The sequence below is a fragment of the Pogona vitticeps genome, chromosome 4, assembly GCF_051106095.1.
Source record: "Pogona vitticeps strain Pit_001003342236 chromosome 4, PviZW2.1, whole genome shotgun sequence".
Taxonomy (NCBI): Eukaryota; Metazoa; Chordata; class Lepidosauria; order Squamata; family Agamidae; genus Pogona; species Pogona vitticeps.
In genome coordinates this window covers 94,028,616-94,052,262 of record NC_135786.1, presented here as the reverse complement: position 1 = coordinate 94,052,262, position 23,647 = coordinate 94,028,616, and the positions used below count along the sequence as shown (strand labels likewise).

Below are 23,647 nucleotides of genomic sequence, written 5' to 3'. Positions count from 1 at the left end.
CAATTAGCTGTTGGGAAAATGTAAGCATAGAGGGGAAAGAATTCAAATGAATTTTTAATTTGTCAGTGCTCCATGGGTTTGGTGGGTGAGAATGAGATCCAAATTAGAGAAACTCAGACTGAAGTCTCATTTCAGCCAAACAGTCATTATGTTATTCTGGGCAATATCTACCTCTCCTGCCGTAGGTGGAATGCTGCATTAAGACAAACATGGGGCCACCAAAAATAGCACCATTCCCTTTGGTAGTGTGTAGAAAAACTTACCTGTTGTGAAAGAGAGATACATAAAAGTGATAAAGTGGAGAGTGAGCTGTCCCCTCAACAAAAGATACCTGTGCGTGATGAAGTTGTGAGAGTGGAAAGGTTATTAGAAAACAAAGGGCTGAAGGAAGAGGAAGATACAAAAAGAGAGAAAAAGGAAAGAGAGGAAAAGATTGAGATTTGTTGGGTGGAGCAGAAAGAGAGACAGAAGGAGGAAGAGTTGATTTTGTCCGTGTGGGAGGAAGATATAAAAGATCAGAATGGGAGGAGACAATTTAGAATACAGGGAACAGCAAAGGGGAGAGATGAAAAAGGAAAGAGAGAGAGAAGGATGTTGAATATAGTCGAATGAAAGGATTGTTGGAGGATTTTTCCAATTTAGACCGGAGAATTGTTGCCAGATCCGGACACCTTCAAAGGAAATGAGACACATATAGACTCTCTAGAATGGCCAGTAGTGGTGAGGAGTACACCCCTGAGGAAGCTGAACGATCGAGAACAGTTTGGATCAGCCCCTTTGTAAATTGTATTGATTCAAGGACAAATTTATTGACTCCTCATCACGGACAGTTGCCAGACATTAGTTTATCAGAACCGTTATTTCCTGCCAAAAGAGAGGAACTACTCCAGATATATGACAAACCCAATCACACCTGTATAAGTAAATGTTTGTCTGTTTATCTGGTGAGTAAATACATTGTATCATGGCAACTCAACTGAATTTTACTAGATATTATGTGGAGAAGCAGTGCAGTGTATTTTACAGTGTGTTCAACTAGGACTTAGGAAACCTGGGTTCAAGTCCCTGCTTGGCCACAGAAACCATATAATATTTCAGTGTCGTTCCAGGGGCAAGCACAGAGTATAAGATGACAGTTCTTTCTCTCAGCAGTGTCTCTGGAATGAACTGTGGAGTATATCTAACACTAAACAGCTGCAACAGTTTGAATCCCCTGTTAAATCCTGGAGTCTGCATTTTGGCGAAGCCTATAGAGCCCTTTGCTGGAGCGTTCTAGGACACCCTCCTGATCTACACCAGAGAATTCTAAGGACCTTGTTATTCTACAATTCCATTGAAAGGAAGCCATAGCAGCTACAGTGGAATACATCTATAAACATGTGGTATAGCTGTATTCATACTCATGAGACTGAATCAGTACAACGGAGACGGTGTATTGGAAGATGGTGGCCAAGGGACTTTGCTTTTGTAGGCATTGAATGGCAGTTAGAGAAACAAAGAAAGTGAAAGAAAAACCCACTAGCTGCCAACACTCCTCTCTCAGTAAACATCTATCCTGAAATTATCTTGAAAATGCCTCATTTTCTTCCTGCTTGCAATTGCCCAAATAATTCCCTTTTTGCAGTCTGTGAATGGGGCTACAAAAGGGGGGCAATGGTGCACTTTCAACTTAACATTAAATGTGATATAATCAAGACTGCCCAGAGAAAACACTGTAAACCCATTGTGTGGCAAAGATGAAAGTTTGCCAACAACCTCAGAGGAACGATAGGAGGACTAACACACAGAAGACCATACAAATATTTGCAAATTAAAAGTATTATACACCTGAACAATATTAAAAACAATGTGTAAAGTAATTTTGCAACATTAACTTTTAATTCCCCCCCCCCTCAAATTCAATTTATCCGGCAAGAACCCTCACAACTCCAAAGCAGTCCAATGTGGTTTACTAGCAAGGTTATTGTCTTCTTTTGTGATACTGTAAAATACAGTGAACCCAAGAGACCAGGGCATAAATTAAGAGGAATCTTTTTATACGAGGCTACAGCACAATACTTGTATTATGTCTCCCACAAGACATACTCAAAGGGAGCACACATGTGCCTGAAAAGTTGTATTGTTCATTTTAAAATGAAAAGAGCTATTTTGGTGTATAGCACAATATCTGGGAAAATGAAAGATTTGCAGATTAGATGTGTCAAGCAGTTATTAATCAACAGCAACAGAGAAATGGGGGAAAGCAAATTAGGGGGGGGAAAACAGGGCAGGGTATATGAGATTGATGGATGGGAAGCAAGTCACTGGGGGTGGGGTGGGGAGGCCACAGGTATATTTCTTCTAAGGATTAAAAATGTATCATGTGGAAATAGCAAATAGGTCCAGGCATTTGTGAGAAGATGCAGACACAGGAAACCTTTGGTGATAAAGCTGTGGGATAATGACCATTAAAAATGACTGCATAATTGGATGATAGACTTGAGGCTGCAGTTATTGTATTGTATTGCTCAAATGATTCATAGGGAATGGTGGTCATGTTCTTAGCACTGGTTTACAGCCAGTGAAATATTGGTATCTTGGAAAAAAGTACCAGAAGGGATTTAATAAGCTACCCTGACAGTTTTCAAACAGTGATTTTGCAGCAGCAGATAAGGCTGTCCTTAAAGAGAACACCAGTAACGGAGGACAAGCACCTCTGAATGGCCGCTGGCTCCTGCCCATTATTCGTGCCATGTATCTGCAGGAGAGGGCCCAAGTATTCTAAGTTCAAAAAGGACAGCAGGTAAGGACCACTGAGAGCTACTGCTGAATTGCTCAAAATTATTTTGACAAAGAAAAATAATGCATGTGGAGATTGGAGTGGCTTGCTGGCAAACTTTTGAAAACAAAGCCAAGTTTGTAACAATCCCAAAATCTAAAATAGTATGTGTTGCACCAAACAATATCTATGACTTTATATATACAGTCTAAGGAACTCTATGTATCCCAAAGGAATTGGTAGGTAGAGAAGATGTTCTGAAAATTCGGGTTTCTAAAGGTAAAAATGTTTTGTTTTTTTTAAATACCAGATCTGTAAACAGATTTTGCAAACCCTGGTTACTTCTTCCTGTCGTTATGTACTGTCATGTTGGAACCAACTTAAAACAACTCCAAAAGGGCTTGAAAGGCAAAAGGAATATTTAAGGAATGGTTTTACCAGTTTCACACCCCTAGTGAGTTTCCAGAGCTGAGCAGGGATTTGAACCCAGGCCTCCTCAGTCCTAGTCTGTCACTCTATCCACTACACCACATTGGGACCTCTAACACCCATCAGCATTAGTGTTAAACAAAGTAATTTATTTGTTATGAAGCGTAGCTCACCTTGGCAGGAAAAGAAAGATGGCTTATGACTAGGTAAAGAACTTAAAACAGCATTTCATGGGGTCACTTAGCATCTTCTGGCATGATCCTTTCCATTTTTCTTAGTTATTCCAGACATTTACACAAAAATTGTATGAATAAAACAATGCTCTTTAATCTTTTATTAGGAGGAAGGGAGGGGACTGAAACATCACAGGCCACTTTGAATCCTGTGATGAATGGCTATTTGGAACATAGTGTTGTGGGAATTTGACACAATGGGAACCCACTTGTTGATGGATGCTTAACCCAACAGGCTTGCTAGCTAAAGCTCTGGCGAATACATTTCAAAATATCAAATCTATTCTGACAAAGAAAAATAATGCATATGAAGATACTAAAAACCCATTGCTAAGCATGGTAAGTCACACTAGAGCAGATGGTGACAGAGGGAGGGAATGCCCACATCGATGCCTATCATTTAACTAAAGAAGGTGAAGTCAGTGACCACACTGGGGAAAAGAAGAACAGAACAATCCACAAAACAGTGGTATGATGGGTCTTGCTGCTTTTGTTGTGGCATGTAAAAACTCCAGTTCCCCAACAGAAGCTTACAATTGCTTTTGATTGTTAAGTGTGTGCATGAAGACACGCTGAACCTAACTGCAAAGATTGGCACTCATCCAGAAGCTAGAACTGTGCAACCCACCCTGTCTGAATTCCCTCAATGTTACAGAAGTTAGCAAGCATAACTAAAAACAAATGAAAAGCAAATTAAAAATGGATGAAAAACAGACTGAATGGGAAAGTCATTAAAATCACAATAATCAAAACAATTAAATCATCACAAAACTCAGGAAAACAATTTTAAGTGCCAGGCGTTGTGGAGATGAAAGAATTTGGGTGGTCTGGAACTGCTGATTTTGACTCCGCATGGATTTGATATATGTATGGGTTTTTTTTTGCTATGCTTTTGTGGTTTGACTGTAAACCATTTTGAACTCCAAAAATCAGGGTGTGTTTTTTAAAAGAAAAAAAAGTGTCTGTGATATGTGGGGAACTCTAAAAGCTGCGGTACAAAAACACAAATATATCTACCTCTAATTTGGATCTTGACCTGTGTGATGTAAGGGGAACTTTTGAAATTTTCATTTGAGAATGACTGCTCTTTCTTCTATATGTATTTATTCACCATTTTTGTGGAAGGAAGGTCTATTTAGGTCTTGGTAGACCAATCCTCTGGGCTGGATATAAAAAGCCAGCTTATTAATATAGATGATATACTAAACATTCTCTCTCTTGCTCGCTTTTGATTTGTTTTTGAATCTCTGACAGCACTCCCTTGGTCCCTTGTGGAGGAAAGAAGATGCTGGCTAGGTGCTCAGTGCTGTAACTATTGCTTGTATTAGTTCACATCATGAATTACAAAAATTAATTTGGCGGTGCACCTTTCTTGGCTTCCAAAATTGCTAGTTATGGCTCCGTTTCTCCTTCAAAAGTCCTTGAATGTTTCTCCAAAATCATGCATGTCAAAAAATGTATCCTTTAAAAATAATGCAATATTACAGCTCCTTCAAATAAAATGAAATATTGCTTTAGACTTCCACCTATGAGCATTTTTAGTGACTTTACCCTTTGATATTCTTCAGGTGAGCTACAACTAGATGAAGAGAAGGAATTGAAAGTAGGAATAAAAAAAGTTTCAACTGAAGAAAGCAAAAGGGAAAAAGAAGGATCTAGGCTTCTAAAAGGCACAGCATACCGTGCTCACAAAGCAATGGGTCAAAGAGTTTAACTATTAAACAGGAAATCTTTACACAGAAGCCAACAGAGGAAAGAAGCTACAAGGTAAAACACTGGGAGATGGAATGAAAGCAGGATTAGAGAGGGAAAACAGACACCAATGATACTCAAATAGGATTAATTTATGAGATAAATCTCAGAAACACTGTGAGAAACAAACAAAAGTTATATAGGAAGGTGGGGGCAAAGTATTTAGTGGACATTTATGAATTAAAAGGAATTTAAGAAAAGAGAACACCACAGCTACGCACCAGATAGCATGAGAAAATAAGATATTCAAGTAATCATATAAAACTGGGTGACGAAGAACATCCCAGCACAGAAAGCCACTCCCATGCCCCCCCTCAGACATATTTATGGGCTCATACGTTTGAAATTTTTGTGTCAGAGAGTAGGTGTGTGAAGACATGGAGAGTTTGAACTAGTGTTTTCTGAATTCAAGTTGTAAACATCAAATCTGTTTGTAATTCTGGGGCCTTTGACAAGCAGCTTAATTTATAGGAGAGAGGCCAGCTATTTGGAATAGGTGAGGGGGCATATTTCCATTGGGCATGCCCAAACAGCTGGATATGCCCGAAGCAGCTCTCCCTGTTTGCAGTCAGGTCAAATTCAATGTATTGTTTGAAATAATCAAAATAGCTTTAGGATTCTCTATCCCCGAGAACAGATCTCAACATTTGAAACCACATGTCTGCGGTGGGTATCTTCAGAAACCATGTTGTACATCCCACCTCTATTTAAAAAAAGGTTACATTAATGCTTAATATAAATAGTAACCACATGAAAGTGAGAAAAGGGGACTCCCTCAGGCTTCACTGATGCATTTTCAGTGGCCCATCCTAAACCTGCTGATTGTGTGAAGTGTAATCCTTCTGATCTGGAACCTTGTCTGCACTTCACTCTTCTCCTTCTCTGGGGCTGGGGGAGGGAAAGGAAGGTCACAAGGGCTTGTTAAGTCCCTGTAAAGCAGTGGTCCCCAACCTTTTTAACACCGTGGACTGGCTGGGCTAGGTGGGGCACCCCCTGTACTTGTGTGCATGCGTGAAGGAGCAGGGGGTGCTCAAGTGGGTGCACATGCACTCACATGCGTGTACTCGCGTGCATGCATGAAGGGCAGGGGCATTCGGGGGCACTCGTGCGCATGTGTAAAGGAGCGGGGGGCACTTGTGCAGGTGCACACACACTTGCGCATATGCACAAAGGGCAGGGGCTGCTCGGGAGGCACTCGCATGCATGCGTGAAGGGGTGTGGGGGTGTTCTCTCTCTCATGTATGTGCATGAGCGAAGGGGCTGTGCGGGGGGAGTGCATGTGCAGGGGCTTGGGAGATCTGTCTCTATGGCCCGGTCCAGCCCAGGCCACGGACCGACACCGGGCTGCAGACCAGGGGTTGGGGACCCCTGCTGTAAAGCAACTGCATGCCAAATTAGACCTGTGATTCTCAGTGGTGTTCACAAGTCCTCTCTTACATTCAAAACCTAAGAAGCGAGCTCTCAGTTTACAGGTGACATTAATAAATAACAATATTAGAACTGCAGAGGTGGAAGGGACCTTATGGATCATCATTCTAGTCCAGCCTCTGTGAAGGAGGCCCAGTGGGTAATTGAACTCCCAACCTCTGGCTCCATAGCCGTCTACCTAAACCACTTGGTGATCCAGGTGGCTCGTACTTTTTAAATATATAATCTAGATTCAGGGCTTGGCTACGTTGTTGTTTTTAAAAATATAATCCCCCAGATTTCCCATCCAACACAGCCACTGGCCATATCACCTGGTGGATTCAAATTGTTATGCTTCTCTAAGCTACGATGAGATTTCATATACATGACCAAAAATACCCCAGTCATCCCTGGATAATTTTGTATTATCATGACAAATCTTAAGGAGAATTTTATTACAGATCAGAGATAGATGTGTGGTAAAACAATGATCTGTAGCCATATTTCTATGTGAAACAGAACTTCCTTATAATGAAGTCACAAAATATTTTGATACTCTGGGAAATGTCCTTCTTCCCACACGAGTTTCCTACTCACATGAGACTGATCTTCAGGCTTGGGAAGCATTGACTGGGCAAAATGCCACACACGGTTCCATGTGGCAGACATTTGCTTAAGGCTTGTAGCGCATTCGTTCAAGGCTTGCAGACAAACATAAACCCACACCCATGAACCACAACAATTGGCGCAGAAGTGCTCCTCAGATGAAGCTTTTAGGCAAGTGTCTCTTTTCATTACCTTCACTGCTGGGATGGGCTTCTTTGGAACAAAATGTTTTCTCTCGAGCTCCGTCAACAAGCTGATCGGTCCTTTCAGTTTCAGTTTATTCTCAGCTATTATTTTCTTCCGTTGTTCAAGGTAGGGTCCAAAACTGGGAAGCTTCTAAAACAAACAAACAAACAGGAAGTCTGACATTTTTATACACAACTAAACCGTAGCAGTCCTGGCACTGTTTCCCCCTCTGGGATTTATGGCTTCCTTCCCATGGTTGCAATTCGAATGACATTCACCTAGTATCAGTGGTATGAATGTTGAGTCAGCCCTTCTTTGCCCTTATGTGCATCAGGTATTCTGCCCACCTTCTTTTTTTATTTCTGAAATGCCACATCATGTACATTCGTCCGGTATACTTAATGATATCTTTATATTTAGAAATAAGTAAATATTCATTCAAAAAGAACAGTCTTCTGGCACCTTAAAGACTGAAATGTTTTATCTGGTGTAATCTTTTTTGGATGTAGTCTGCTTCTTCAATGACATCCAAAGAAGAAGACTACCAATGCACAAAAGCTTATTCTAAAGAAAACTTGTGAGGCCGGAATCTTGTTCAGAAAGACTGTATAGGGAACAGCAACCACACAACCCCTCTGATTTTGCCATCAGTTGATGAACAGCTGCATGATAAGCAAACCACTTGTATGATTACTGTTTATGTGTTTCCTCCCAGCAGGATTCTGGCCATTGTGTTACAGGTACCATAAAACTCTAGAGTTTTCACTACAGCAGATGACAGACTGATATGACTACCTCCTGGACACTTTTAAATTACATTCAGGTTTTTTTTAATTATAGGGGATCAGGACATTGTTGAGCCTGACACTGCAGTAGAGGGTGACAGTACAGGATGGAATGCTGAAATGCAGTCGGAGTTTGCCAGAACTGCACTCCCAACTGGGAGGGATCATAATTTTTGATAATGTACAGCTATGTTACTGTGCAGCAGATTAAATCAACATTCTACAATGCAATTATAAAAATGGGGGCAGCCCAAACAAAAACCTATAACTTTCCAAATAGACTTTGGATCAGCACAAAATTTGGCATAGTGTAGCAGATAAACTGCTCTTGCTCTGTGCCATATTTCAGCAAAGAATTTTTAAGATATGATTTTTATAAAGTAATCCCCCCTCCCCATGCAAAACAAGTGACACTCAATGTCCCTAGATTTAAAATAGTTCATACAAACTGAAAAGACAAATCTTGCTTATCTTGAAAGAGAATGGTTGGCCCAATCTCTTTTTTTTTTTATTCAGAAAGAATCCAGGCTGCAGGAGCTGAAATATTGATCCTCAAATATGTGTTTCCAGGGAGTTAGCACACAACTTTTTAAGGCATTAGCTGACTCTCAGAAGGAGAACTTTTTAATTCCTTCCTGACCAAACAGTCATTTGTGCTGGCAGAGATTCTGTGTCTGGTTGTAAAAATATTTAATTTTTTTTTTAAAGAACAGAAAACAAATCAGTGACATTTACAGTGAGACCAAGCAAAGGAATATCATAGAAGACAATTCCTTTTTTCATCTATTAACTGCTTTTCAATCCAACACAAAGCAGTTGTCAGGGCTATTTTTCCAACAAGTGTGAATGGTAGTGAGCACAAGAGGATATCCTGCAGACCATCTTGACTCCTGCCATTGGTGTTGTCAGCATTCAGACTGCCCTTTGCTATGTAAAGTTTGGCATCCTTTTTCCTGTTGACAGTGCAGGCATAGTATTGTGCAGCAATATTAAACTATGTCCTGGTGTTTTGAATTGTGGATATAGAAGCACAATATCGCAGATTCATAAACCAGAGGGTTGGGTTTTTCTTAAAGAATTGAATTGCTTATCCCAGTGGATGCATCTGTGTCACCAGTTCAAAATAAGAAGCTAATTAAATGTTCCATTACAAGACATGACCCATACTAAACCAGCTTTCTCCAACCTAGCACTTTCCGCGTGTTTTGGACTATATTTTGGACTACAACGTCAAGCATCTTCAGCCACCTTGGCCAACCTACCTTGCTTGATCAGCAGTTACTGGCATTAGAGACCAATACATCAGGCTGGGAAAACCTGTGATTGTATAGTTCTAATTCTAATTGGAGAAGAAATCAGTTTACTTAATATTTTACATCTGTTTCCCCTTAACAATTAATGCACTGGTCACACAACTTTGTAAAACATGCCGTGAGATTATTCTGACATGGCACCTAAAAGGATATTGGCTCTGTTTTTCAAAAAGGTAGCAAGTTCGAAGCCAATTCTAGAAAATGCTCATTTTGTTCATTTCACTGTTTGACCTCACTGGCTTTCTTAATCTACAGCCTCTGGGCTCACTTTCACATAATACCGTAGCTGAGGAAGAATACTCTGCTTCAGATGCTGTCAGCTAAAAACCTAGGAATACTGGTTCCAATTTCTAAACGTGCCAGGACCCATAGATAATGGCTGTATGTCAATCCGATAAAGCCAACTGCAACTCAGGAAGGTCATCATGATCTCTGACCTGGCAAGTAGTGCCATGAATCAAATGCGATTGATAGTGTTGGCCTCTTTCTGGAAAACAGAAGATGCCCCCAAGACAACTGGCTCCCCCTTTTCATAGTCCTTAAAAAGCTGAATCAAAGAGGGCCAGCTAAGCTAAATCAGAGAAACAGCATCCTTCTTTCACTTATAGGATACAGCTTCCCAGCATTGAGCAAACTTATATTCTCAGCTCTCTTTTCCTCCTTATCTTTGTTGTCTGAAATGTATTTGTATTACTTGTTAGCACTAGTTTTGTAACAGTCCAGCCAAATGAATGCTATCAACAAAGGATAGGTGGTGGTGGTGGTTATTTCATTGTGGATTCAATTAGAAACCAGTCAATGCCAAAGGTCCACAGGCATGGAACAAATACATGGAGCTTGAATTAGGCACTCCAAAACAAATTGCCTGCTCCGGACTAAAATCCCTGACATATCAAAAACCATCTGTCTTGAAAAAAACAAAATATTTAAATGGAAAATTCCTAAAGGATGAAGGACCCTGCAAATACACTCAATACCAACTTTGAATCAAAAAAAGTAACCAACGTTGAATTCTTTCCAAAGCAAAATAGGAAATAGCCTTGAGAACAGAACTTGCTAACATTTCATACATATCCTGTTTAAAGGTTCATGTCCTCATTGCCATCCTTCCAATTATGGATAGCATAATTCATAAAATCAGCCTTGTAAATCTCTACAGAGCACAAAGTGTGCTGCTTATATACCACCCCGTAGCACTTGAAGCACTCTCTGGGTGACTTACAATTTAATTATGTAGGCTACACGGTGCCCCCCTCCTGCCAGCAAGCTGGGTACTTAATTTACCAATCTTGGAAAGATGGAAGCTGAGTGAACCTTGAGCCGGCTACCTGGGATGAAACCCAGGTTGTGAGCACAGTTTTGGCTGCGGTACTTCAGTTCAACCACTGCACCATGAGGCTCCATCATCAGCTGTAGCCTGAGTCAGCTGGAGCAGAAGAGACATCCAAGATCAAGTAAAGTGATGCCGCTTATTAAAAAATAATTAACTTCAGTCTACTTTTTGAGTGGAATAATTAAGCGTGTACATTCAGGTTGACAGATGGAATTAAAAGCAGGGACAAGCCTGCTCAGAGACCCACTAAGAGCAGTTGACCAGGCAGAATGGTACCCATCATAGTTTCTCACTGCACAGACTTGCAGCCTAACAATTTAATGTTGCTGATTGTGAAGGCAAGCAAATAGAATAAGAAAGGTGATTTGGGTAAACTGATACTGCTTATGCAGTAGTAGTCTGTACTGCATGTAGTATTTCTATAACAAATTTTTTAATGTCCAGTCCTTTGAATAAGCTCCCTCCTAGGCAAACCATGCAAATTTCTGCAAAACACATGCATATGTTATTATTATCCTCAAATGACAGATGGAAGAATGATACTGGGTGAAGGTAGCTTGTCAAAGGTGACCCAGTGCATTCATTCATAGGAGAAAGAAAATTCATGGACCTGCGGATTCAAAAGCTGAGGCTCTTAGCTGCTATACCACATCAAGGTTTGTTTGTTTTTAAATCTTTCCTTTGATAACAGCTTTGAAGGAAAGCTTTCTGCTACGCTCTAAAATATGTAGCTTCATCAACAGTACCATTTAAGTGCCCACATGAAACACATAAAACTATTTTGTTAAGAAGGTCCGAATGTTGGCCCTCAAAGAGATGTGCTGCATTTACACTACTGACCAAAAGCTTTTCCAACATGTGAAACTATACCAGAGATTTGACCAAATTCTTTGGTTTTGAATGTCATAAAGTGTTTTTTGTGGTTTTTTACCTTTTTTTTTTAGCATAGGCAAAGTCTTCCACACTAGGTTTCCAAAAGCACCTTTGTAACTGGCAGGCTGTACAAATCTCCAGCAGCCATGTGATTTTTGCTTTCTCAGGGGGAGTCATCATTGATGAATTTGTTCTCGCTGGATAAGCTAAATCCTACTCATTTAAAGGAAGCAGTATCTACCAGTAGAACTGTTTCTATCTAGACATAAAAAGCATTAGACTGCCAATAGTGAACTGACAACATAATGAATCAACAATAAAACCTTAAGCCAGCAAAGCTTTAAGGTGAATAAGCCTGTTTTGATTATAATTTATTCACAGATCAATCTAAAGCCAATTGAGCATATGATGGAGTAGAAAAGAGTCCAGCTTCCTAATACAAACACCCGCCTTACAGCTTCATTGTCAAATTACTGTAATTTTTCTAAATGCAATACACACCATTCAAATTAGAGAAAGGAATAAATAACACAACAAAGACTAGGGCTAACCACAAAAAAACAAATTCAGCAATGGTGACAACACAAAGTAAATATGACGAAATAGAGAAACCTATCTCATAAAAGGCGATTACAAAATAAAGGCCTTTGAATAGGCTCCCTGACTTGGCACATTCTCCCTTCCCCCACAAAGCAGCACGAACTGATATTATTTTTGTTCAATCCATGACTACTATCTCCTTGTTTTAAACACAAGCCAGTTGACTTAATTTTATTTTTATTTTTAATGGGTGTGATTACTTAGAAAACAGGCCCATTTCACTATTTAAAACAATAGCCGTTCAGTATGTAAAAATAGCTGGCCGGATAGGTGAGTGGTTTAGATATCTGCCTGTGGAGCCAGAGACGGGGAGTTCAATTCCCCACTTGGGCCTCCTGGGAGTACGGTAGGCCTGTGTAGCCTTGGGCAAGCTGCACAGTCCCAGGATGTCTCCAGAAGAAGGGAATGGTAAGCCAATGGTGTACCTAGAAAACTCTCAAAAAGGTCAACATAACTTGGAATTGACTTGTACACACAAACACACACACACACACACACACACACACACACACACACACACACACGTAGAAACTATATTCTTAACACAAAAGGGTACATGAAAAGAGGGGAGATGTTTTGTTTTTTGATCTCCTCAGATACCTACACCTTGGGGAAACAAATGAGCCACAGTGGGTTCGTGAGGTTTAATGGAGAAAAGAAAGAAAGAAAATGGAGGGAAGGAGGGAAGGAGGGAGAGAATGCTTTACTGGAAACCGTTTTCCTTGAGGAGAGACCAAGCAGTCTCTAGAAACTCTCTGGGAAGGCATTAAAGGTCAAATTGTTGTGTCCATGGAGAGTGGCCATTCCACATTTTAACAGTCCATTATTTCTTGAGAAGAAACCCTCTTGCCTGCTCCAGTGAGCAGTACTGCTAATTTGAAAATGACACATTGTGTACATGCAGATACAATGTTCCTTGTAGGCTTTCCCCTTGAACTGGAAAGCACACCGTTTAGCTCCGTTAGCCTTAAAAAGAGTGAGAGAGGAGGCCCAAAGTACAAGATGAATCCTCCAAGCAAGATAATACTAGTAAATTTACTCTTTTGTACTGTTCTACTGGGGTTCATAAATCTCCCTCTCTCCCTCACTGAGTCAGTGGGTAGGTTCTTACGACATCTGACAATGCTGGAGCCTCCTGCAGCAGCATCCATGCTTCCAGTGGGAGGCACTAAGCAAACCAGGGAGGTTTGTCTTGTGCTGATTTTTTAAAATGTAAGAAACAACATTCAAATGCAGGTGCAACCGACACTTGTGATTCGTTTCCCTTTCCAGCAAGCCAGAGAAAGAATCCAAGGTTAATTTCAGGCTACTTTTTCTAGCTTGTTAGGAAGACTGAGAGCTTGAAACACTTAAAAACAACAACAACAACAAAAAAGAAAAGAAAGAAAATAAAAGGGCATTTACTGAATAATTCATTATACTGAGGCAGCCAGATTATCATTATTGTGGCTCCATTCGCAAAAGTAATTCGCTAAGATATGCATCTAACACATTGGGTTTAAAACTCAACAAAGCTTGCCTCCCGGCACTGAAAAATAGAGCGTGCAAAAGGTCAACGAACTCTACCCAGCCACAAGGACTGGTGATCACTACACACAAAAGACCAGTTAACGACACCCATCAATCACAGTGACAGATAATCTCTCCTCCTTATCACAACAATACACACACAACAAAAGCACACTGATCACCATAATCACCCATCTCCTGAAACGGACAAAAGCTGATCCCACAGCTATAAATACTCAACTGCCAAAGAAACTGCACCAGTGCTACTCCAGTCCTCTGAAGATGCTGGCCACAGAGACTGGTGAAACGTTAGGAAGAACATGGCCAAAGAGCCCAAAAAACCCACAACAACTGTTAGATCCTGGTCATGAAAGCCTTCGCGAATACATTGGGTTGGCTTTGCCATACATGGAAATACTCTCTGGTTCCCTCTAGTGGCCAATTCTTGTATTCCACCACGAAAAAATAAAAGAGAGTGAGAGTGCGCTGAAATAATATAAATTTTCCTCTTGACACTTACGACTGACAAACAAATTTCATAACATTTAAAAACTTCTTGCCTCTAAAATGTCTCCAAATACCCTGGAAAAGTTAATTACAAAATGATACTCATTACTCTAGAAAAATAATCAGATTACTTAATATGTACTTCTGAAATATAGCTTAGTTATATTCACATTATAAAAACTGTAACTAATTGCAGCTAATTAGATTACTTTTGACTAGTTATTTCCAAACTTTGGGGGAAACAAAGCATCTGAGTTCACTTTGAGATGACGCATTAGACACACCACAGGAAGATTAGGGAGTAGGTACCAAACAGCACACTGTTCTGAAACAATAAGTATTTTGTTGTGTGGCTGCAGTTCACATACTGAAGATGAATGTAGGGATTTTCCCAACAACATACTATCAATCAAGTTTACTTTATTCATCATTTAATCTTTTATTGAACATCTCTCTCTCTCTCTCTCTCTCTCTCTCTGCATCTCAAGCTGCCTCCTTCTTCATCAATCTTTCCTGATAGAGTGGTGCCTCGACTTACAAACTTAATCCATTCTGGAAGATGGGCATAAGTTGAAATGGTCCTAGGTCAAAGTACCATTTCCCACTGAAATGCAGTTAATCCATTCCGGCCGAAGGAAAAAAATCAAGACGGATTGGAAACGCAATTAATCCGTTCTGGCTGAAGGGGGAAACAAAAGAAAAGAAAGCCAAGCATGCAAGAGACACTGGAAATGGGGAAAAGAAAAACAGAAAGCAAGTGAAGCATGCAAAACACATCAGAAACAGGGAAAAAGCAACGCAGAAAACGAGCGAAGCATGCAAGACCCATCGGAAATGGGGAAAAAACAAAGCAGAAAGCAAGTGAAGCATGCAAGACCCATCGGAAATGGGGAAAAAGCAAAGCAGAAAGCAAGTGAAGCATGCAAGACCCATCGGAAAAACAACCCCCCTGAGACCCATTGGAAATGGGGAAAAATACCAACAAACAAACCCCCTAAGACCCATCACAGCACAGAAACATAGTCCAAAACCACGCTGCAAAACCCACCCAGAACAGTTTTTAAAAAGCAGAAAGCAGCACCTTACCTTACCAGGCAGTCTGAAGCCTCCTCCGATCGCACTCACTCTAACTGTTCAGGCGAAAGAGCTACAAAGAAGCAGCCTCTTTGCCTACCAACAGTTAGCAATTTGAATTTCCCACCTTTCCCCCCTGCCTTTTTGATCATAACTCGAAATGGTCATAAGTCGGGACATTTGTAAGTTTAGGCACCACTGTACCCTACAAATATTCCCCTTGTATGTGGACCTTTTGACCTCTAACTTCTACGTAAATTTGCCCTCCTGTGCATCCCATTTCATTGTTGTTCTTTAAACCAAGTTATCATAAACAGAAATTCTCACTACGACTGGGGAGAGCTGGCCACAATACCATGGAAGAATTTGCCATCCCCTAAACCATTCAAACATTGGATTGCTGATAGACTTGCTACAGCATTTTGCACAAAGAGAAATTAAAAACAAGGCTGGACAGATTTATTCTAGTTTAACATTGCAGACATTTGGGTTGAATCATCGAAATTCCCCTAGGGGGTGTTCATGCGTTTTGTTTTGTGTGCAGAACATCTGCAGGAATTCCAAGCAAAATAAAAAGAATTTTGCTATGATTAATGAAAATCCGCAAGTGATGCAAGTGTCTGTTTTGCATATACAGCACTTTTTATCTGAACAAGGCAAGAATATGGTCTTTTCTCTCTTGACAAAAAAAATGCTAGTATTATTGAAATTATTTTTGGTGAGCTCAACATTCCACAGACATTTTGCCTCAACAGGAACCTCCCAATTTGCCTTGAAATGGTAGCATGGTTGAGAAGCAGCAGTAACTCCATCAACAACATCTGCCCCTCTTCCTTTGCTCATCTATTAACACGCCTCTCTTGTTTAGGACTCACACTGTGCTCTTGTTCTGGTTTCTAGATCATGTTTTCAACTTGAAAAAGATTTGAGGGATTATTCTCTTCTGCAGTACAACAACATTTTGTCTTCCCATGACTGACTGGTATGATCTTCTTATTATGAAATATTCAACATAAAAAAATGGACGCGAGTACAGTTCTGCTCAATTAACAGAATGCCAAAGTGAATCATACCTCTTTGGTAAGGAAGCAGGGAAGTGCTGGGAATGGAGAAAAACTGATAAAGATTTCAACACATTAGTGGGCTCCTTCATGAACATCTGGCAGCCTGTCACTTAACAGATAATAACATCTTCCATAAACAGAAGAGACTTGAATTCATCCAGGATGCCTTTGGTAGAGTGTCTGCTTACTCAAGAGGCAATTATGCACACTTACCTGGAAAATAAGTGCCACTGAATTTATAGGCCTTACTTCTGAGTAGAAATGGCTAGAACTGCACTGCAAAGTACCTGCTTTCAATGAATGCAACAGATTATCATATTCATGACATGGTGAAATGAAAGGCTTTCTACTTACTCTCTGAGCGAAACATGAAAAAGAAATTAAAACATTGGCAAGCACTTTGTCTTCAGTTTGTTGGGCATATAAGAGAAAGGTCTCCCCACCCATTGATGTAAATGACATCCTGACAGCTTAGCAGACTACGCCATAACAAAAATGACAGCAGCCTGTCTATAAATAAATACCTTACATGCTAACAAACACTACTGCTTTCCTCTCCCTCAATAAACACAGAACAACTGTGCTTCTAAGCTGGCAAATTTTGTGTAAATAGCAGTGTGGATTCTTGGGTTGTTTCCACAAGAGGGAAAGTTTTTCACATCTGCAAACCAATGGGGGGGAACCCCTTGTGTAATATAAAATGTTTGATTGCAAAAATGGCTGCCTTCTATTTTCTTTCTCAGTTGACACTGTTTCCAAAGTGATGTATTCCATTCTAAACCATTTGTGTGTTTATTTAGTTTAAAAAAATCTTTATAACTTAGTTCATGCTAAAGTAGCTAATGCTGTATTTATCGCGACAGGTTGGGGCGTTGTGGTTCCTTTACACTGTGGTGAGAAATCCTGGTTTGTCATAAATCTCTTATGAAAAATGTATCCTCTGGCTGCAGCTGTTAGCAGGGATATATTCAAGTGACTCAACGGCCAAAATCCTGTTGCATAGCTCTGCTGGCGGTGTAGGACTGCTGTCACTAGCAGTGGCAGATAGTCACCAAGTACTAAGTTCCAGCTTCCATTTTGGATGATGTGGGACTTTGTATAACCCAAAATTGGAAAAGGAACCTTTTAGTATCAATCTGTCATGGGTGGTGATGTCACTGCTATGGTACTGGTAGAGCTATGCAACAGGATATTGGCCAATCAATAACAATTCATTGTGTGATCAACCCATTCTGACCATTCTACCCACCTATGGAATCTAATGGGCACCAATATTTTGTTTTATATCATTCCTTCCAAAAGAATGCCTTGGTAGCTGATTATCAATCTGCGTGGAAAAAAAAAGAAGCTACTGAAAAAAGAAGAAAGAGGTTTCTTCCTATTTTGTGGTGAAGGGGATGCCTGTCTAGATATAAAAGAGTACAGAAGTTTGCAAATTAAAGAAAATTACTTTGGGAACGATTGGTCATTCACCCCTTTGTCTGGAAACAGAACAATTCACATTGAGACCTTCACTTCCTGTTGAGCCTGGTAATCACAGCCACACTGTCTAGTATACAATGGACCCTCGACTTACGGAATTAATCCTGTGGCCACAGGTCAAAAATTCCGTAGGTCGAGGGTCCATTTCCCATAGGAATGCATTGAAAACCATTTAATTCGTTCCAGCCAGAGAAAAAAATCTGGGGCTTCCAAAGCTGCACCCACTGCCCTCTGCCTTCTGTCCCCACTGTCCTCTGCCTCCCATCTCCGCGGGGACAGGAGGCAGAGGGCACTGGGACAGGAGACAAGAGATCAGTGGGTGCACCTTTCTAAGCACCGAAAGCCGGCAACGGGCATGGAGCAGCTTTTGGCTTTCCGGCTTCCAAAGTTGTGAGCAGGGGGAGGCGGGAAAAGCCTGTCCCCTGGGCACTGGGGACAGGAGACAAGAGTCCAGTGGGTCCAGCTTTCTAAGTCTCAAAACCTGACAGTGGGCGCAGGGCAGCTTTCGGCTTCCCGGCTTCCAAAGCTGCGAGCGGGGGGAGGCAGGGAAAGCCAAAAGCCGCCCTGTGCCCGCTGTAAGCTTTGGGCTTTCGGGGCTTAGACCTGCAGCCACGGACTGGAAGGGGGAGGCAGGGAAAGCGCCAAATTTGAATTTGGTGCTTTCCCCGCCTCCCCCTTCTGGTCCGTAGGTCGATTCTCCGGCTGCAAGTCGAAGTGAAACTTTGCGACCGGAGAAGTCCGTAGGTCGAAAAGTTCGTAAGTGAAGCCACACATAAGTGGAGACTCTACTGTACATGGGAAGGGGAGCTGTGCAAATAGTATTAAACATCCATAGAACTCTGTGAAGAAGGACCTTTAATGGGCCAGGATTCCCTTTTGTGCAAAGGTCTAAGTGTCTGCAGAAAGAGGGAGAGAGAGGGGGACTTCCTCATGATAAAGACTTTGTGAATAGTCTTGTATAGCTACCAGGCCAAGGAACTCACGAAATTCTTCAAAGTAGCAAGAATTGCAGTTACTCTATTTCTAGCTAATGTAAATGGATAAATCAAGAATGTCACTTTTCCCATTCTAGGTCTGCTTCCTAAAACCTACACAAGCCATTCAAAGCTCCAGCTTCTAGCAGCCGCCGCCTGATTTCTTTGGCAGGGAAAAGCCTGTTGCAAATACAGTGCAACTTAATTTATTGAAGGGTTTACTATTCTCTTTGGTTCTGATCCCAAGTTATAAAGAAAGTGATTTAGTTTTGTAAAGTGTCCTTCATGCTTAGTGCTCACTAAAATCCTTTATATTGTAGCAATGATTTAAATTTAAAGGAAAAGCCAAAACAGCCAGGCTGGCCAACTTAAAGGATCGTGAAAACAATTAACTTTATCCAGCAATATTCAGTTCCAGCCGTTCCAAAATTCAACTACAAAAACACATTTGCAGAAACACAGCACATCCAACGACATGCTCTACTTTTGTTTTGCGAGGATTCACCTTCTCTCAATGAATTAGAACTCATTTCTGTTGTACAGTTCCTCTTCTGAATAAGGCACGGAATGGGTGGTGACATTTTTTTAAAAAAACACCCTGGGATGAACTTAATTACATAGCTCCTTTCCAGTGTAGGCTTAGGTCTACTTTAGTGACAGAAACAATCCTGGTCACCTTGGTGGGTGACCTATGCTATTAATTCAAGAGGGGGAGTGTGTAAAATAAATTGTTTAGCTTTGCTGTAGCTCTCAATGTTATAAATAAATCATTTTGGGATTTTGGTAATTATGGAAACTACCATAGCAAAGGGCAGTCTGAATGTCGACAACATCAATGCCAGCAGTCAAGATAGTGTACAGGATACTCTCTTGTGCTAACTACTGTTCACACTTGTCAAAAAACAGCCCTGACAATTGCTTTGTGTTTGGGTGAGAAGTGGTGAACTGAAGAAAAAAAGGAGGCAGCTTGTGGGATTTTTCTTTACTTGGTGTCACTTTGTGAATGGGCCATGAAACTGCAACAATGTATATACTTTGGAATGCTCTTGTTGATAAGCATGTTCCATGCATGCTCAGTTTATAACGAAGTCACTGCTTCACCCTTTTGAAAAGTATTTTTGAGGATCAATATTTCAGCCACTGCAACCTGGATCCCTTAATAAAAAGCAGGTGTGGCCAACCATTCTCTTTCAAGATAAGCAGCACTGGTATTTTCAATTCATTTGTTCCATTTTATATCTGGTGACATTTAAGGTTTCTGCACAGGGGAATACAGTTTTTTTTTTAAAAAAATCATAACTCTAATGCCCTTTGATGAAACTTCCTCAAATATGGCACAGAGCAAGAGCAGACTGTCTGCTATATATGTGCCATATTTGGTGCTGATCTGAAGTCCATTTTCAAAGTTATAAATTTTGTTTGGGTAGCCCCATTTTTAGGATTGCCTCATAGAGTGCTGATTTGCTCTGCTGCACAATAACATAAAAGCACTCGTGCAGCAATAATGATACCCGTTCCCTTCAATTTTCCAGAGTGCTGAGCAGAGGTTCCTCATCCTGTGGGCAGGATCCTGGCTCAGACCAAAAGCAAATGGGTGAAAACACTGGTTGGGCTGCACGCATGCGCCCAATGCCAACCTGTGCACCTTAAAGGAAACATTGTACTTGGGTATCTATTTTTCAACTGATGTCAAGATCTTAACGGCTGTTAATGTTTGAATATTTACTTGTGATGGACTGAATGCAAGTTAAGAGGTTTAGGCTCAGTCAGAAGACAGAAAAGACATGTGTAGCACAATCCTGTGGAGATCTGCTATGTTCAATGACAATTACTCTCAGTTAAGTATATACACAGCAAGGGTGGATAAAGTGTGGCCCCAGATCATTTTTGTGGCCTCTATTACTTCCTCATGCTCCCCAGAAAAATATTTTTAAAACTGTCATCACAGTTTGCTAATATATTTTGGTGTCAAACTGCTATATCTGAAGTGCAACTTCATTACAGAAATACAGAAGCTCCCCACCACCACCACCAACCTGTGTTAAGCAGGAACTTTTCCATTACTGTGCTCTTCCCTGGTGTTTCCCCATGATTTCTTTTCCTTAAAACTTGATTGTCTATTGTATAGGATTAAGCCTTTTGTCATTTAAGAGCTTAAGTGTCAATTGTTATTTAAGAGGCTTACCTCTGGGGGACTATTAACCATCAGAAAACCACAGAGGTGCAATTCTTTAATGCTACTGCTATAGCTCTGTGAATTAATTTTTCATAAACTATTATATAATGAAGGAATAAATTTGATTTTCACAGAATGAATACTATTTTATAAAATAAACACAGAGCTTCATAGATTAAAAATAAATCTTTTATTTATCATTGATTAATTATGTATGTTTCCCATGTTTTGGGTTGGGAATTGATATGTGTTGCAAAATTAATTCTGTGTACAGAATAATAATTACATATGATGAAATGTTTCATTTATGAGTTCCAGGGATACTATGTATATTAATTACATATATTACACATGTATTTCCGCATATCATCTTATTTTACATATTGAATGTTGCTTAGCCTAGTATGTTGCAACACGAGTAGGCCCACTGAATCCATGGGATTTGTGGAGGAGGTGATTCACCAATCTCCACTGATTCAATATGCCTACTCTACTTGCAACATATTATGCTAAGTAACAGGATTTCAGCCATTCGCTTATCAATTATCAAAATTCACCCTATGTTGAGAAAATGATTTCTAAGATTCTAGTCCTATACATGGACTGGCCAACTTCAGTTGGGCTAAGGGCTATTTTTCCTATTGGTGGGCTCCAAGGGGGCTACACCCCTAAGAGGATGTGGTCAAAGTGGAAAGGGAAGTGGCTGAGGTTTCTTGCTTTTCATCAAAGTATTTCCTATTTCTTGCTAAAATGTCCCAGCACTTTAATGAAACCTAAAAATATAAAAAGGCAGCAACTGGATTTCAGCCAGTTTGTCTTTAGAAGGGAGAATACAGCCGACACATAGTTTGCCCACAAATATGGTCAATGGATGGGGCAGATGTTTTTAACAGGGAGGGTCTCATGTTTATACAGTGGTGCCTCGCTTAACGAGCGCCCCGGTTAATGACGAAATCGCATAGTGATTTGGTTTTCGCGATCGCAAAAAGCGATCACATTGCGATGATTTAGATGGGAAAATATTGCTTTGCGATGATCGGTAAGCTGTTTCGCTTACTGATTTTTGCATAGCAATGTTTTCCCAACAGCTGATCGGCGGTTTCAAAATGGCCACCGGGTAAAAAACATGGCCGCCCGCTGTGTTTTGGGACGGATTCCTCACATACCGGGCAGCGAAAATGACCGCCATATGGAGGATTTTCGCTTAAAGGTAAGTTTTTTGCCCATAGGAACACATTGAAGGGGTTTCAGTGCATTCCTATGGGCTTTTAAAAATCGCTTAGCGATGTTTTCGGTTAGCGGCGATTTTTGCTGCACCGATTAACATCGCTAAGTGAGGCACCACTGTACCTTCAACGCTGTCATGAGCTGCCAGTAAGAAATATGTCCCTGGGGGGAAAATACCAAATCCTAACAGGCACTAGTGATTTACCACAGGTAGGCACACAGATTGAGAATGAACCAAGATTATTTACATGTAGGAAAAGGCTGAGTAAAGACTTGTTGCACTTTTTTTTGTCCTCTCCCTACTAGACTCTTTTGTTTGCTTTTAAAGAAATGTATCTGTTCAGCATGCATTAGGTTCTGAGCTGTATTGTAAATAGCAAATCTCTTTGATAAATCTGGAAGCAAACTCCTCCTTCTCTTGGCTCACATAACTCTGTCTGTGTTATACTAATAGATTACATAAATGCAAACCATCGCTAATAATTCCTAAATAAACCTTCTTCCACTTCAGATTCACTGTAATCCATCTCTTATGTCAGACGAACTGTCGTACTTATCCTTCTTACTGCAAAGGCTATAATGCTTCTCCCTATTCATCTCAAATACACAGTAATCCTTCCACCTCAACTTTACAGATTTCTAATTTAAATGTAAAATATTCATGGCAGACAAAGGAGCCCTAGTCTAAACAACAGCTTTTATACCTAATACAAGGGTTCTGCAAGTGTCTTTACCTAATCTTTGTAATAAAATAAAATAAATAAATCCCACAGGCTACATAGTGATCTTAGTCATCACAATGATTATCTGTATTTGTGCATTTGTGTGAGAACATAGTAAGATAAAGCATGAAGCTATTATGACATTAGAACAATTCTTCCTGGATTTGCTGAAAATAAATCTTTACATTTGTTGTTTTATTTTGCAAGGCCATATGCAGGCTTAAATGCTTCCTTCCCAATAAAATTTTACTTTATGTTATTAATATATGGAAATCAAAGCTTTTCTAACATTATATAAAAGTCAGTTGATACTATGGACTTAGATGGCACTGAAGGAGAATTAAACAAGTTTCGTGTTTCTTTTGTAGTCCCTCTTTCATGTCACCTTCCAGTGCCCTTTCTTTCACAATTTATCTGTCAAATCACCTAAGAACTTTTTCATCCAATAGCATTGCTAACGAGGTTAGCAACCAATCAAAATGTATGGGGGAATGAGTGGGAATTCTGAACCTTTATTTTGTTCTGGAACCTAGTGATTACTGTGTGCTGAGCTCCTGGCACCATCTTGATTGCTCCCTTCCTTCCTGATTGTTGGCATCATACTGAATCCTTTCCCTTTTTCTTGATAATCCAAATT

At 40.3% G+C, this 23,647-nt stretch overlaps 1 protein-coding gene across 2 annotated transcripts in view; it reads right to left on the bottom strand.

Moving 5' to 3' along the window:
- Positions 1–23,647, bottom strand: part of DPYD (dihydropyrimidine dehydrogenase) — a 623,728-nt gene that overhangs the window by 17,400 nt on the left and 582,681 nt on the right. For both annotated transcript variants that reach the window (XM_020801233.3, XM_072997958.2), the window contains exon 21: positions 7,378–7,521. In XM_020801233.3, coding sequence (XP_020656892.3) covers positions 7,378–7,521 — 144 coding nt within the window. The remainder of the gene's footprint in view (positions 1–7,377; positions 7,522–23,647) is intronic.